The sequence below is a fragment of the Ranitomeya variabilis genome, chromosome 2 (genome assembly GCF_051348905.1).
Source record: "Ranitomeya variabilis isolate aRanVar5 chromosome 2, aRanVar5.hap1, whole genome shotgun sequence".
NCBI classification, from domain to species: Eukaryota; Metazoa; Chordata; class Amphibia; order Anura; family Dendrobatidae; genus Ranitomeya; species Ranitomeya variabilis.
The window spans coordinates 821,391,505-821,408,989 of record NC_135233.1 but is presented as its reverse complement, the minus strand read 5'-3'; the positions used below and the strand labels follow the sequence as shown (position 1 = coordinate 821,408,989).

Sequence of the window (17,485 nt, the reverse complement as noted above, 5' to 3'; positions counted from 1 at the left end):
TTGCACCAGAAGCAGTGTGAAAGACTGGTGGAAAGCATGCCAAGACACATGAAAGATGTGATTAAAAATCATGGTTATTCCACAAAATATTGATTTCTGAACTCTTTCTGAGTTAAAACATTAATATTGTGGTTTCTATTGTAAATGATTATAAACTTGTTTTCTTTGCATTATTTGACGTCTGAAAGCACTGGTTATTTTTAAATTTTGACCATTTTTCTTTGTCAGAAAAAAATACAAAATTTATTGCTTGGAAATTTGAAGACGTTGTCAGAAGTTTATAGAATAAATGAACCATTTACATTTTAATCAAAAATATACCTATAAAGAGAAAAATCAGACAAACTGAACATTTTGCAGTGGTCTCTTAATTTTTGCCAGAGCTGTATATGTAGAATATTTTGTTTCATCTTGCTGTACTTCTATTAACATTTCCAACATGATAAAATGCAGTGAAGTAAGATAATTTTTATAAATTCTACTGATTACACTTCGTTGTAAAAATATATCAAATAGTATGTACTTTTGCTTTCAGCAGCTTTTATTAGTGTGCTAAATTAGCATGCTTTTGAATGTAATATTTCATTTTATTTCTACAGAGAACGATATGGGATATATCAATCGAAATGTTGGGAACCTGTAAGCAGATGTCGCAATGATAAGAGCTGTTTGCTTGGGTTACACAAAGAAGACATGACTTGTTCTGGAAGTGATGAATGCCGTGCTGCATATATCCGTACTCTGGGGACAAAGCTTCAAATCCCATGCACGTGCAACAGTGGACTTTACAATGAGGAACACCATTTGTGTGAATTGTTCTCTTACATTTTGCACAGCAAATCCTGTTTAAGTAAGTTGGAAAGCAGATTGCTTTGAAGAATTGTTTTATCACAGGGCACATAAAGCCCATATAAAGTGTAATTTATCCTACAATGAAATGCAAAAGTTACCACACTGTTTTAATAAAAAAGTAGACAGAAAATTTTCTGTCACAGTAAAAGAAAAAAAATAGACTGTGTTAATAAGAGAATATAAAAACAAAAATAAAAACGTATATACACTGGCGCTTATTCACCTGGAAGGATGAGGTAGGAAGCTACGGAAGCTGCAGGTGGTTAAAACAGGTTCTGTGCAAAACTCTGTTAAAAATTAAACCAGTTGATTAATAATACTATTAACCACCGCGCTAAACCGAAACTGGAATATCAATGTACTTACTTTTGATATGGCTATTACTATGTTGTCTGGGGTCCCTTGTGAGTGAAGGGTTACACCTGGTTACAGTGGTTTGCTGAAAGGTAAAGTGTGCAGCAGAGTGATATATTATTTGATTTGGACCTTACAAATAAAAAAAAAAAAAAAAAAAAGGGGTTGGTTACAAACACTTACTCTTTTTATGAGGCTGTATAGGTTGCACCTGTGGTGTTTCAATGTGGGGTTAATAGTTTCTCTTTCCACAGTGTAGTGAACCGATACTGGAAGGCAAAGTGTGTAAAACCTCGGTATATTGTTTATATTGTACACACAAAGTATCAAGGGTATTAGCTGGGTGCACTTACTCCTTATATAAGGTTGTACAGTTTACACTTGGGATGTGAACATATAACCAACACACTTTACCTTTCAGCAAACCACTGTAACCAGGTGTAACCCTTCACTCACAAGGGACCCCAGACAACATAGTAATAGCCATATCAAAAGTAAGTACATTGATATTCCAGTTTCGGTTTAGCGCGGTGGTTAATAGTATTATTAATCAACTAGAATATAAAAACAGTTTTGAAGTACAGTGTTAGGTGTCAAGCTCCCACCTCTGCACAGGGAGAATCTCAAACCATCTCCGCTGCAGTCTCCCATTCTTCTCCAGCCGCAGTGGAGTCTGCTCAGTGGAGACGTTGGTCCCAGCGTCTGGCTCAGGCTGACACTGGGTGACTGGTTACTGCTGCCCTTCCAGGCTCTGTCCTTGTAGCCAGCAAAGTTCAGCAGCGAGCAGGTCTTTCAGGGACTAAGTCCTGCTTTTCCCATACTGAGCATGTCCATGGGACGACCTCCCATTGGAGGTCAGGGGTCACATGCTCAGGTCCTATTGTGGCTCCTATTGGACCATCTGGAAGGTCTTGTAGCACTGCTGCTATGAAAGGTTTGCATGGCCGCTTGGCCATGCGCTAGTGTATACTTGAAAACATGTGTGTGTGGATGTGTGAAAGTTGCTCATTAATCATCCCCTCCCTTGTGTATGACTGCTCGTGTAAGGAGGATGATTGATATCTAGCGCCCGACAGAGCCATCAGTACTTAACACATGATACAGCGTCAATTGCTGTGACCGCCAGTGTGGCGCCATGCGCTATTAGGGCGCTTTCCTGACCCAAGTCTGGGTGGTTAGTGGCATCCGCCAGAGCGGCACTGCACGCCCTCTTCTGCATAAAAATTATTATTTAAGTTATACTCTGACACCTAGTAGCGGTGTCGAGCACAAGTGGTCTAGACGAACTCTAATCCTGAGTCCTGGAATTGAGTTCTGTGACTCCTTGCTTGCGCTCTTGGTGCGGTACCGCGGCCCTGTGACGCAACAGGGTTTGCTTCTTGCATACAGGGTGAAGCTAACCCGTGCATGTGTATCCTCATTGTTCCGCCATACAGTCCGTCATTACTCAGCAGCAGGTTCCATCTCTGCATGGTGGACCCCGGGCTGCGAACGCACCTTATACCATCTCTCTAATTATTTGGTGCGTTCTACTAGCCCTAACATTTAGCATGCAACAAATACACTTATCAACCCAATTTCTAGCTTGAAATCCAAACATAATCAATTTATTCTGTAACTAATGGCAACTAGAGATGAGTGAATCTATTGAAATTCGAGTTTGCCATCTTTAACACATTTTTCCCAAAAATGCAATCCACAGTGAACCAATTTGCCTAAAACTGTAAGTATTACAAAGCCTTAAATGGTAAAAGAAAAAAGGGGCCTGGTACCGTGTTAGCCAGTTGAAAAAAATAATGCTCTCAGTGTGAAAAACAAGATAATCTTGTAGTTACGATACCTTTTAATGGCTAACAAAAATAAAATAAATGATGTTAGATAGGAAGCTTTTGGGACTTCTTATGTCCCTTCCTCAGGCATGGTATAATAAATTTTCTGGAGAAACACAAATATTTGCAGAAAGAAGCAGCAAAAAAAAGAGAGGCATGGTATAATAAATGAACCTTTAAATAAACAAACAAACTGAGCTTAAGGCCCCGTCACACTTAGCGACGCTAAAGCGATCCCGACAACGATACGACCTGTCAGGGATCATTGCTGCGTCGCTATGTGGTCGCTGGTGAGATGTCAAACAGTGAGATCTTCCCAACGACGCAGCAGCGATGCGGCGACCTGTAGCGACCTGTACAACGATGTCATTGGTCGTTGTGACCCTGTCACATGGCAGCTATTGTGACGATTCAGACCTCGATGAGGGACGTCCTGTGTGACGTTGTAGTCAACGAGGTCGTTGGTAAGGTGTCAAACACAGCGATGTGTGCTACCCAGTGGGACCTCAACGATCAAAAAAAGGTCCAGGCCATTCCGACACGACCAGCGATCTCACAGCAGGGGCCTGGTCGCTGCTACGTGTCACACATAGCGAGATCGCTACTGAGGTCGCTGTTGCATCACAAAACTTGTGACTCAGCAGCGATCTCGCTAGCGACCTCGCTTAGTGTGACGGGGGCTTTAGAGACTGAATCCTTAATTGGATAAGATTAGTGGTGTGAAAGTGTTATAGTCCCAATATCCAAGTGAGATCAGAAGCCTGGTGCCCTCAACTTCCTCAGATTCTGCAGTGAGTTATAAATTTTTCTGACAGATTTAGGCCATGTTCACACTTTGCGGCGTCCCTCTGCGGGTTCTCCCGCAGCGGATTTGATAAATCTGCAGGGCAAAACCGCTGCGGTTATCCCTGCAGATTTATCGCGGTTTGTTCCGTGGTTTCCGCTGCTGGTTTCCGCCTATACTATTGATGCTGCATATGCAGCAATATGCAGCATCAATAGTAATGTTAAAAATAATAAAAATTGGTTATACTCACCCTCTGATGTCCGGATCTTCTCGGCGCTGCACCCGGCGGTCCGGTTCCAAAGATGATGTGCGAGAAGGACCCTTCGTGACATCACGGTCATGTGACCGCGACGTCACGGTCATGTGATCGCGATGTCACCGCAGGTCCTGTTCGCACAGCAACTCTGACCGGCCGCGTGCAGCGCTGAGAGGTGAGTATAACATGATTTTTTATTTTTATTCTTTTTTTTTACCCCAAATATGGTTCCCAGGGCCTGGAGGAGAGTCTCCTCTCCTCCACCCCGGGTACCACCCGCACATTAGCCGCTTACTTCCCGCAACGTGGGCACAGCCCCATGCAGGAAGTAAGCGGTTCAATGCATTCCTATGGGTGCAGAATCGCAGCGATTCTGCACAAAGAAGTGACATGCTGCGGGTTTTAAACCGCTGCGTTTCTGCGCGGTTTTTCCCACAGCATGTGCACAGCGGTTTGCGGTTTCCATAGGGTTTACATGTAAATGGAAACGCTATGGAAACTGCTGCGGACCCGCAGCATCAAAATCGCCACGCTTCCGCGGTAAAAACCGCAAAGTGTGAACATGGCCTAAGTCCTGTGTGGATGGAAGCAAAGACTTTAATATGTTTGTATTCCCAAACCCTCTGATGTTTTTGTGATTTAAAATTGCCTTTTAATATGTCAACTTTTATATTGTTTATTTTGTGTCCTGGACCACAGAAATGTTTGGCCACCTGTAAAGGGTTTTTTTTTATCTGCAATTGTGTGGCGATGAGACCTCATCCTTGCTCTCAGTTTCTGTCCTGTTCCTCCCATATACAGTAGAGGCCCACAACAGGACATATAGTGCACATTATTAAGTACATCACATTGGAAGAAGAACATATAAATATCCAGGGAATCTTATAGTCCAGCTCTACATGAGTGCAGGTATTGCAGCTCTTCACATTGCACAGATAAGTTCCTCTCAGTGTAGCTGAGGGTATTGAACTTTGGATCATGAAGTTTCTTAAATTTGGAGGTTGCCTGTAGCAAAGCAAGGGAGGATCTTTGAATATCGTCTTTAGCCAATCATCCTTGTGTAAGATTTGGTGAAGTTTTTTAGCAGTTTTTCTCAGTACTTCAAGCTGTGGGTTCCAGAGGCACACAATTATTTTCCACATCTTCTCCATATTGAAGTAATTGATTTCTAGGGATCCTTGTGGCTGTAATGATCTGATCATTAATGGACGTGGGATGGTAGCCTCAATTTAAAAATGTCTTTTTAAGATGTGTTAAATGTTCCTCCTGTCCCTTTGGGCTGGAACAGATGCAATTATATCTAAGAGCCTGACTGTAGACGATGGACATTTTAATGTGTTTGTTAATGTGTTTGGGTGGAAACTGTCCCATCTGAGGTATAGAATCATAGAATCATAGAATGTTAGAGTTGGAAGGGACCTCCTGGGTCATCTGGTCCAACCCTCGGCTCAAAGCAGGATTCACTAAATCATCCCAGACAGATGTCTGTCCAGCCTCTGTTTGAAGACCTCCATTGAAGGAGACTCCCCACCTCTCGTGGCAGCCTGTTCCACTCATTGATAACCCTGTCGAAAAGTTTTTTCTAATGTCTAATCTGTGTCTCCTCACATTCAGTTTCATTCCATTGCTTCTAGTCTTTCCTTGTGCAATAAAATTGAGAATAAAGATGATCCTTCTACAATGTGACAGCCCTTGAGATATTTGTAAACAGGTTTTAAGTCTCCTCTCAGTCTTCTTTTTTGCAAGCTAAACTTTCCCAAATCCTGTAAACGTTCCTCACAGGACATGGTTTGCAGACTAGTCACCATTTTGTCACTCTTCTCTGAACTTGCTCCAGTTTGTTGATGTCTTTTTTTAAATGTGGTGCCCAAAACTGGACACAGTATTTCAGATGAGGTTTTACCAAAGAGGAGAAAAGGGCAATAATGACTTCACAAGATCTAGACTGTATGCTGCTGTTAATACATCCCAGAATTGTATTTGCCCTTTTTGCTGCTGCATCACACTGTTGTCTCATGTTCAGTCTGTGCTCTATCAGTATACCCAAGTCTTTTTCACAAGTGCTGTTGCTTAGCCCTATTCCTCCCATTCTGTATATGTTTTTTTCATTTTTATTGCCAAGATGTAGTACTTTGCATTTTTCCCTGTTAAAAATCATTCTGTTAGTTGCTGCCCACTGCTCCAGTTTATTTATGAATCCTCTCTCTCTCTTCTCTAGTATTAGCTATCCCTCCTGGTTTTGTGTCATCAGCAAATTTAATCAGTTTACTCTCAATTCCTTCATCTAAATCATTGATAAAGATGTTGAACAGTACAGGGCCCAGAACAGAGCCCTGTGGTACCCCACTTGTGACATGCTTCCAACTGGATGTGCAACCATGTACGACCACTCTTTGGGTCCGATCACTAAGCCAGTTATGAATCCACCTAATAGTTGGCTTGTCTATTCCATACTTAGTCATTTTTTCAATAAGGATTGTGTGAGATACTTTGTCAAAATGCTTTGCTGAAGCCAAAATATACTATATCTACAGCATTTCCCTTATCGACCCAGTCTGTGATTCTGTCATTGACGGAAATTGGGACAGTCAATTGGTTTCCGAAACACCGATGTCTGGATTGAACCATTTTGAATTTTTATGTTGGTATCCAGAAAGTTGATTTACATTTTTGAGTGGTCCAATGTCAGGTTTATTGTGGGGTGAAATGTATTTAATTTGTCATGGAATTTCAGAAGTTCTTGTTCAGACTCAGTCCAGATTATTAAGATGTCATTGATATAATGGAAATAAGCCAAGGGTTTGATGGAGCAGGATGCTAAAAAGTCATTTTCCAGTTTGTAAAGGTTGGTGTACTGTGGTGCCATTTTGCTGCCCATAGTAGTTGTGGTGTGCTGCAAATATAACTCCTGTCCGAAAGAAAAAAGTTGTGTGTGAGGATAAATCTGGTGAGTCTTAATACAGATTCAGAAGGTATCCCATTAGCTTCAAGAAACATTTGGCAGGGGGATAGTCCATCTTCATGTGAGATGCTTGAATATAGAGATTTCACATCTATGATGGCTAAGATGGTATTCTTAGGGAGAGGGCCGATTGTAGATAACTTTTTAAAAAAGGTCTTTGGTGTCCTGTAAATAGCTGGCTGTCTTCCTTACCAGCGGTTTTATGACATTTTCTACCCATCCTAAGATTTTTTCAGTGGGTTTTTCCACCCCTGAGATGATTGGCCTTCCTGGGTTACCTAGCTTATGAATTTTGGGAAGCATGTAGAACATTCCTGTCCTGGGATTCTCAGGGCTAAAGTCCAGAAGGTATGTGGAATCTGTACACAGATTTCTCATGACTCTTTTCAACTCCCTCATATATTTTGGAGTTGGGTCATCTTCCAGTTTGGTGTAGTACTGTATGTCCGTCAGCTGTCTGTGTGCTTCTTTAATGTAGTCAGTGGTATTCAGAAGTACTATGGCACCACCTTTATCTGCAGGCTTAATAGTGATGTCCTTGTAGTTTTTTAGGCTGTCATTTACCCTTCTCTCCCACACACTCATGTTAGGAGTATCCTTTCTTTCTTTGTCCAATATCATGGACTGCACCAAATGTCTAAATGAGTCGATATATTGGTACAAAATGGTGTTGCGGCCAGAAGGAGGTGTCCAGTCAGACTTTTTCTTGTCCTTTAGTGTGACATGTTTGACTGCTTGGAAGCCTCAAGTCTTCTTTAACATCAAATAACTCCTTAAGTCTCAGTCTCCCAAAATATTGCTCCATGTCACTACAAAGTTTTGTTTTGTCTAGAGGTTTCATAGGACAAAATGTGAGACCTCTGGAAAGCACACTGAGTTCTAGTTTGGTGGATATGTGAGATGACAAATTCATAACACAGTTGACTGTACCTGTGTACTTCTGGCACTTCATGCTGTTGTGATTATGAGAAACTTCACTGGTGCAGGAATAGAATCCTGCTTTCAGTCGAAGTCTGTGGATTTTTTTTTGTTGTCTATTAGGCAGGCTCGGACTAGCCTATAGGGTAACAGGGGAATCCCCCAATGGGTCTCTGTGCAGATCTGGGTTCCCAACCCCACTGTATGGACAGTCCTTGGCATAATTCACTTGATAAACTCTATGCAGAAAAAAGAAGCATCTCATCATTCATTAACCAAACTACCCAGTTTATTGTTGCATAGAGATCTAGATACATTTGTGAATGAGGGTAGTGTAATATTTGTTTGCAGGTTAAAAGTGGACCCTCCAAAGTCAGTGTTACTGGTGGGCCCTTGACACCCCAGTTTGACTATTAGGTATGACTGCAGTATTGTATTGAAATGCTGCAATTTCTGCTGTACGTTTTCAGTAAGTGTACTCAAAGTTTGTTTTTTCATTTGGACCTTTTTCTTGGTGCTGTAGAAAACATGTATCAGGTGTATGACTCACTACAGAATCTGAGGAATCTGCTCTAAAGAAGTTCAGGGCACCGGGCCTCACTTGGATATTGGGACTATAAAACTTTCCCACCACTAATCTAATCCAATTAAGGATTCAGTCTCTGAGTTTCAGTTTGTTTGCTAATTTATTATACCATGCCCCTCTTTTTTTGCTGTTTGTACATATATTTGTGTTTCTTCAGACACTTTGTTATACCATACCTGAGGAAGGGACCTAAAAAGTCCTAAAAGCTTGCTTTGTAACCTCATTTATTTTATTTTTGTTAGCCATTAAAATGTATTATAAGTACAAGATTATCTTGTTTTTCACACTGAGAGCACTATATTTTAAAGTCTTAAATGTGACATGTATGACATAACATGTATGTTGCTCTTCTAGGATTATATCTAACTCCTTTCAAAAGCTTTAACACAAATGCATCCATAGTAATGTCAAAGTAACCTGAACCTACCGTATATACTCGAGTATAAGCCGACCCGAGTTTAAGCTGACCCCCCTAATTTTGTCACAAAAACTGGGAAAACGTAATGACTCGAGTATAAGCCTAGGGTGGAAAGTGCAGCAGCTACTGGTAAATTTCAAAAATAAAAATAGATGCTAATAAAAGTAAAATTATTTGAGACATCAGTAGTTTAAGTGTTTTTGAATATCCATATTGAATCAGGAGCCCCATATAATGCTCTATACAGTTCATCATGGGCCCCATAAGATGCTCCATACAGTTTATGATGGGCTCCATAAGATAATCCATATTAAAATATGCCCCATATAATGCTGCACAAATGTTGATTATGACCCCATAAGATGCTCCATAGAGACATTTGCCCCGTATAATGCTCCACAAATGTGGATTATTGCCCCATAAGATGCTCCATACAGATATTTGCCCCATATAATGCTGCACATGGCCACATAAGATGCTCCATACAGATATTTGCCCCATATAATGCTGCACATGGCCACATACAGTTGCTGCATACAGATATTTGCCCCACATAATGCTGCACATGGCCACATACAGATATTTGCCCCATATAATGCTGCACTTGGCCCCATAAGATGCTCCATACAGATATTTGCCCCCATAAGATGCTCCATACAGATATTTGCCCCCATATATACACTGCACATGGCCCCATAAGATGCCCCATATAGGTATTTGCCCCCATATATACACTGCACATGGCCCCATAAGATGCCCCATACAGGTATTTGCCCCCATATATACACTGCACATGGCCACTTAAGATGCTCCATACAGGTATTTTCCCCATATATACACTGCACATGGCCCCATAAGATGCTCCATACAGGTATTTGCCCCATATATACACTGCACATGGCCCCATCAGATGCTCCATACAGGTATTTGCCCCCATATATACACTGCACATGGCCCAATAAGATGCCCCATACAGATAATTGCCCCCATATATACACTGCACATGGCCCCATAATATGTTCCATACAGGTATTTGCCCCATATGCTGTTGCTGCGATTAAAAAAATAAAAATCACATACTCACCTCTCAGGTCCCCGGCACTTGCTATAGTCACCTGGTCCCCGTTCCACCGCTGACCGCTGCTGTCTTCCCATCCTCTGCACCAACGATCGGGCAGAGGGCGGCGCGCACTAATCGCATCACCGCGCCCCCTGACACAGCAGTGCCGAAGGTGGAACGAGGACCAGGTGACTATCGTGCACTGTCCCCTGTCATACTTACCTGCTCCTGATGTCGTCGCTGCACGTCTGTTCCCCGGCACCGCATTTTCTTTCTGTAGTGAGCGGTCACTGTTACCGCTCATTACAGTAATTAATATGTGGCTCCACCCCTATGGGAGGTGGAGCCGCATATTAATTACTGTAATGAGCAGTAACGGTGACCGCTCACTACAGGAAGAAAATACAGCGCCGGGAAGCAAGGACCTGCAGGGACTGCTCCAGGAGTAGGTGAGTATGATTAGAAAGGCCCCCGCTCCCCCTCCCCTGCCGACCCCTGGGTATGACTCGAGTATAAGCCGAGAGGGGGACTTTCAGCCCAAAAAAGTGGGCTGAAAATCTCGGCTTATACTCGAGTATATACGGTATATTGCTTGTGAGAACAGATGATAGCTGTTTTTCCCTGCTGTCCTGTCAAACACACTATTTGTAATATTTATTTAGTGTTTAATGTTTTGTTTCTCATTATCTCTATTGCTAAGCTGTGAGCTATTCAGATTCATCACAAAATCGCTGCTCAATTCTCTACTTCTGCTTTTATGCAGGCTATTGTTGTTCTTCCTGATTGATTGTACTATACAATGTAATGTAATAGCGACAGTTCAGTACATTAAAGCCATTGTGGCCATGCCCAAGATCATGTGAGCATTTTCTTAGTGATGAAATTGACTGCTTTGTGAATAACAGTGGTAGACATTTTTTGGGCAATGCTGCTTGATTTTTTAACATGTCAATCGGTCTATGGACAAACGTTTGTTAAATGGAGACAATCCCTTTCAAATGATGTTACCCAACTAACACAGTATCTCTATTAAACAAGGTAGTGAATAGCTTCCTGATTGCTGGGGTGAAAACTAGGCTTTGCAGTTCAATCCTGAATGGAGCACATGTGCACATGTTCGTATGCTTGGCCGCCACTATATTCATTGCCTATGGTACTGCCTAATGCAGTGCCATATAAGTGGAGGTTGAACATGTGCACCTCTATTACATTCAAGATGGGCCTGCAAAGCCTCATTCTTTGAATTCCAATGCTAAGTTCTGGGAATCAATGGAGGTTCCAGCGATCAGATCATGAATGGTCACTAAGCTATCCTTTATCCAAAGGATAGGGATTTTTAGTGAATAGGTCTTTAATCTTTGTTTTGGAGTTATTCTAGTGCTGTGCTCAGCAATCAGAGGTAATCACATGACACTTTTTGTAACGGGAGTGGTGGAACCACTGTGCCGTGATCCAAAGAGAGCCTGGATAGGTGTAACTAGGTGTACACTTGACTTTTCACTAGAGCCCCTGATGGTGGGGTTAGATATGGCTCCAGATAGACACCAGGTGCTAGACCAGGACAAAGCTCGACTAATAGCAGCTGACCCCAATGGGGCAAGAAGCTGCAACGACCCAAAAGGAAAGTTCAGTTGGTATAGGCTGACACAGCAAGAACACAGGAATAGCAGGTGTTGGCGGGATGGCTGGTATATAAACAGACACTGGCAGGTACAGCTGGTATACAGGAAGTCACTGGTATGCGCAGGCAAGTATGACTGGTATACAGGCAGTCACTGGCAGGTGCAGGCAGGTAAGGCTGTTATACAGGTGGGCACTGCAACTGCAGGCAGGTATGACAAATATGGCTGGTATACATGTAGACACTGACAGGTGCAGGCAGGTACATCTGGTATAGAGGCAGGCACTGGCATGTGCAGGCAGGTACGGCTAGTATACAGGTAGGCACGTGGGACTACCATCAATTTATAGACAAAAATCTTAGCTATCTCATTCCTAACTTTAACTTGCAACCATTTAGCCCATGATTAGATCTGCAGATTCTTTTGTGTCATGTTTAAATTTTAAGTTAATTTTTTGTTATTTTCTAAATCTACCCTTGTCTTTAAACATTGCCTGAATCCTTATGGACATGCTCTCAATCAAATTTAAGCAATGTCTTGACTGAAATCTGATAACAGGCCTATTCTAACCTTTTCCAAAGTTGGTGCATGCTGATCGACTCACTTGGGTATGTATGCAGCTTTTGCTATAACTCTACCCACAAGTATTTGATTGGGTTGAGGTCTGGGGACTGTGGAGGCCAATCCAGCACCGCTACTTCATTGTCATTGAACCATTTTTAACTATACTTGTATGCTATGGGTCATTGTTCAGCTGAAACACTATGTTGTCCTTTTCATACCCATAATACTCGAGTGCATGAAGCAACTCATCTTGTAGCATACTAACATATAGATCATAATTGAGGCCACCATTGATACTGGTCAAGTATCCAACACCTTTGTTTCTGATGCAACCCCATATCAAGAGGCTTCCTCCACCGAACTTGACAGTTCCTTAAATTTCTCAATCCATTTTACTAATTTTTCCCTTGTTTCTTCCAGACTCATTTCATCACTCATCATTCCAAATAACCCTTTTCCAGACTTCTATTGTCAATTATTCCTATTTTTTTTGTAAACTTGAGCCAACACTTCTTATGATGATAATGTAGTCGAGGCAGCTTCACCTTTTTTCGGGCCACTATTCCAGACTTGTGTAACATGCATCGGAGAGTGCTTGCAGGGACGTCTGTGATATCAGTATTACAAAGCATATGAGCCATGTCAACTGTCGCACCAGAACTGATCGACCTTATGATGAGCTGACTTGTTGATGCCGATATTTTGCCTGAACATCCATGTTTTTGGCTTTTGAATGGATAAATGGACCTCATTTTGTATTTTTCCAAATGTCATGGCACTCACATGATGCAGTTTTGCTATTTTCTTGGCTAATAACTTGGATGACGCGGTTTCGCTTTTCTTGAGAAATCTTCTTCATGGCTGCTCCTTGATTCGAACCAGTGACCTTTCACTTGGGAGTCAACCTAAAAACACACTGAGCTATTAGGAAATGTGAGAACAGGTGGTAATTTGTAGAATACAGCAAGAAAATGTTTTCCACCACTAGGAGCAGAACATTCAATTGTCATTACAATGGCATGAAAAGAATCTGCATAAGTAATCATGTGCTAAATAGTTGCAAGTCACATTTATGTATGAGATAGCCAAGATGATTGTTTATAAAATGATGGTAGTCTCTCGTACAGTATGGAGCCTGAAGTCAAAATTTCAAAACATCATTACCCTTTTGCTTATATAAAATATATATTTTATGTTTTTATTTATATTTTAATATTAATTGTATGAAGAGTTTGTAGCAGAATGCAATCACCAGAGAGACGCTTTACTGATTGTTTTATCTAATCTCTTTATCCAGAAAGACTTACTTCAATAAACATTCATGCATCATACAGTGATTCACAAGGGGAGCAAATTATAAGCACCAGTCCACATACATTTCATGCTGGTGAGTAATGGCGGATTTTGTGGCAGATTAGGTCTTTCATCTGTATCTATTTACAGAGGCTTGGGAAAGTATTCACTCCCATTGTCATTTTTCGTGTTTCGCTACCTCACAATTTGGAATTTTACTTTTCTTTTTTTATGAAGCGAGTGCATCAGTTCACATGCCTACAACTCTGAACATTTGGTTATCTTTTTATTGTGAAGCAAACATCAAATAGGACAAAATAACTGAAAACTTTGATGTGCATAGCTATTCATCCCCCTACAGTCAGTATATTGAACAGGGTGGGCCACTTATATGGATACACCTAAATAAAATGGGATTGGTTGGAGGCACATTAGTATATGGGAGGGGAAAACATTTCAATATGAGTGGTGACCATGGTGGCCATTTTGAAGTCGGCCATTTTGGATCCAACTTTATGTTTTCCTATGGGAAGGGGGTCATGTGACACATCAAATTTATTGAGAATTTCACAAGAAAAACAGAGGTGTGATTGGTTTTATCCTAACTTTTTTCTTTCATGAGTTATTTACAAGTTTATGACCACTTATAAAATGTGTTCAAAGTGCTGCCCATTGTGTTGGATTGTCAATGCAACCTCTTCTCCCACTCGTGACACACTGATAGCAGCACCGCAGAAGAAATGCTAGCACAGGTTTCCAGTATCCGTTGTTTCAGACGCTGCACATCTCGTATCTTTACAGCATAGACAATTGCCTTCAGATGACCCCAAAGCATCTGAAACAATGGATACTGGAAGCCTGTGCTAGCATTTTTTCTGCAGTGTTGCTATGAGTGGTCATAAACTTGTAATTAACTCATGACAGAATAAAGTTACATTAAAACCAAGCACACCATTGTTTTTCTTGTGAAATTCTCAATAAGTTTCATGTGTCACATGACCCTCTTTCCGTAGGAAAAAATAAAGTTGGATCCAAAATGTCCGACTTCAAAATGGCCGCCATGGTCACCACCCATCTTGAAAGGTTTTTCCCCTCCCATATACTAATGTGCCACAAGCAGGAAGCTGATATCACCAACCATTCCCATTTTATTTAGGTGTATCCATATAAATGACCCACCCTATACAGTACAACACGTTTCGGCTGTTATTTTCACTATGCAGCCTTCATCAGGTAAAAAAAAAAAAACAAACAACATGTAAAAGCACTATAAAGTGGTATTAAAACCTCAAAGCTTTCTTGTTTATGAAGGTTCCCAGCAGGGATTAGCAGGGCGGGACCCAAAATCTCCTCCCTGTCAAATGTCTACATAATTACGTCTAAAGAGACTTAGTTTTCTTAATGAAATACCATATATACTCACTTATAAGCCGAGTTTTTCAGCACTTTTTTTGCACTGAAAATGGCCCCCTCAGCTTATACACGAGCCAATTTTCCCAGAGGGCCAGCGGAGGCGAGGGAGTGATGGAGCAGCGGGTCACAGAGGCAGGAGCCGGCGGCTGTGACTAAAGCCTGTGCCGCTGCTATAATAGCACACAGTGCCAGCTGCAGCCACCGGCTTCCAGCACACAATCTACTCACCTTCCGGCGCACCATCGCTAGTACTGCATCTCGCTCGTTCCGGCGCCAGCAGCTCTTCTGGCTGAGCAGTTATGTGGCCCCGCTCATTAAGGTAATGAATATGCACATCTCTCCACTCTCATAGGTGTTGAGTGGATATACATTACCTTAATGAGCGCGCCTACGTGATCGCTCAGCCGGAAGACCTGCTGACGCCGGAGCGAACAAGATGCATTGCCATCAAGGGGGCACAGTTGGGTAAATAGGAATTTTTTTTAACAGGAATCATGCATACAAGGATAGGGTATAAGGAGCCATGCATACCAGGACAGGGAAGGGGGTGCCATGCATACAATGAGAGGGAAGGGGGAGCCATGGATTTAATGACAGGGATGGGGAGCCATGCATACAATGACAGGAACGGTGGAACCATGCATAACAGGATGGGGATGAAGGGACAATGCATACCCGGCTTATACTCAAGTCAATAAGCTTACCCAGTATTTTGTGGCAAAATTAGGTGCCTCGGCTTATACTTGGGTCAGCTTATACTCGAATATATATGGTAATATGTCAATATAGTTTTTTTGTTACCCGATGAAGGATGAATAGTGAAAATAGCAGCCTAAATGTGTTATACTGTATTTTTATTTTTAATAATTTATATTTGAGAAATGTAATTACTCTTTTTAAATAGTTTTTCCTTGGATTTGGATATATTTAAGAAATGCTAAGATGTTTTGCTCTAAATTTGCATGGAGTTCCTCTTCATACAAAAAACAATGGTGGAATTGCACTTTTTTTGCAATTTCACCACATTTGGATTTTTTCCCATTTTACAATACATAATATGGTAAAATCAATGAATCCATTCAAAAGTACAACTCGTCTCACAAAAAACAAGCCCTCACATGGCCATATTGATGTTAAAATAAAAAAGTTATGGCCGTGGGAGGAAGGGGAGCAATAATGGAAACAAAAAAACAGAAATACCCCTGGTCCTTAAAGGGTTAATCTGCAGGTTAATAGGATTCCAAAGCTTCCTGGCCTCTGCACTGAAAGCCCAGCTAACAGGACTAAATGAATTTTAATCCTTCCTCCAGCCTCTGGCTTTCACTCATAGAGTTGCGGCTGGCGCAGCTTCAGTCACTGCTCAGTATATTAGGGAGTTACGTACATTATTATTACATGCAGAGATTGCTGTTTACAAAACCTCATAAGGATACTTGAAAAATAAGAGAAATCAAAGATGACTTTACTGCATGTAGAATGGAAGATAATGTCTCAGGAATAAAGATTGTTTGTGTAAATTTCTGTTAAATTTCACTGTACGTAAATTAAACAATTAAAAAGCAATATTTTAGTGACAATTCTAAATAATACATGTGTTTATTAACCAGTCAGTGATGTTTTGTCTTTTAGATGCAGTGATTTATATAATTGCTTACACTTCTGGGATAATACTTATTTCTGGGATTATTCTCTTGACTTTACTCCAAACACGGTAAGAACAGTATATATAGGATACAAAAATGAGTCAGTTGTTAGTTTCCATTTCTTGTTCCCAATAGTAATAAATATGTGTGAGCACTATTCTTTTCATATAATATTTTAATACAGTTTTTAAAGAAGAGAGCAAGAAAAGCTTCTGTGGTATGATATCTCCTGGAGAACAAAATGATAGGATTACTTTTACCTATTCTTATATCATCTGTCATGGCAGCATCAGAAAAATACGTTATACATTATATTATTGAGTCCGTAGAATATTAGGTTAAACTGACTTAACCCCTTAACGACCGCCGATATGCCTTTTAACGGTGGCTGTTAAGGGTCCTTATTCCTCAGCTCCCCCAGCATCATAAAAACTCTGGAGTCTTGGCTACAGGGGCAGCTGAGACCACGCAGAACATGATTCTAATGATTCAGGTCAGTTTCAACCATCCCCAGTGTTACAATTGCCACAATTCACCGAATAATGGCGACCGCAAAATAAAGTCAGATTTCCTGTTTATTTCTCTCTTCTCTGATATGATCTATCATACCAGAGGAGAGATAAATGGGGTCTCCTGAGGCCCCCTGGTACTTCCAGCTCTGACCCTTGACCGTCCATGTCATCTTCCCAGAAGAAAATGGTGGGTGCATGTGCAGTGCGCTGACCGATATCTGCCGGCTGGCACCCAGGAACAATAGATTTTTCCTATTGGTTAATTTTAATCATTGTGATAGACCCTACTACAGTGATTAAAAAAAATAATAATAAATCAAACCCCCCTTTATCACCCCCTTAGTTAGGTAATAAATAATAAAATAAAAGAAATGTATTTTTTTACATTAGGTTTATGGTTGGGCTAGGGTTAGTGT

The 17,485-nt window shown here is 41.1% G+C and overlaps 1 protein-coding gene across 2 annotated transcripts in view; it reads left to right on the top strand.

The window, feature by feature from the left end:
- Positions 1-17,485, top strand: part of GFRAL (GDNF family receptor alpha like) — a 165,452-nt gene that overhangs the window by 129,005 nt on the left and 18,962 nt on the right. For both annotated transcript variants that reach the window (XM_077290012.1, XM_077290011.1), the window contains 3 exons: positions 600-850; positions 13,506-13,595; positions 16,544-16,625. In XM_077290012.1, the coding sequence (XP_077146127.1) occupies positions 600-850; positions 13,506-13,595; positions 16,544-16,625 (423 nt within the window). The remainder of the gene's footprint in view (positions 1-599; positions 851-13,505; positions 13,596-16,543; positions 16,626-17,485) is intronic.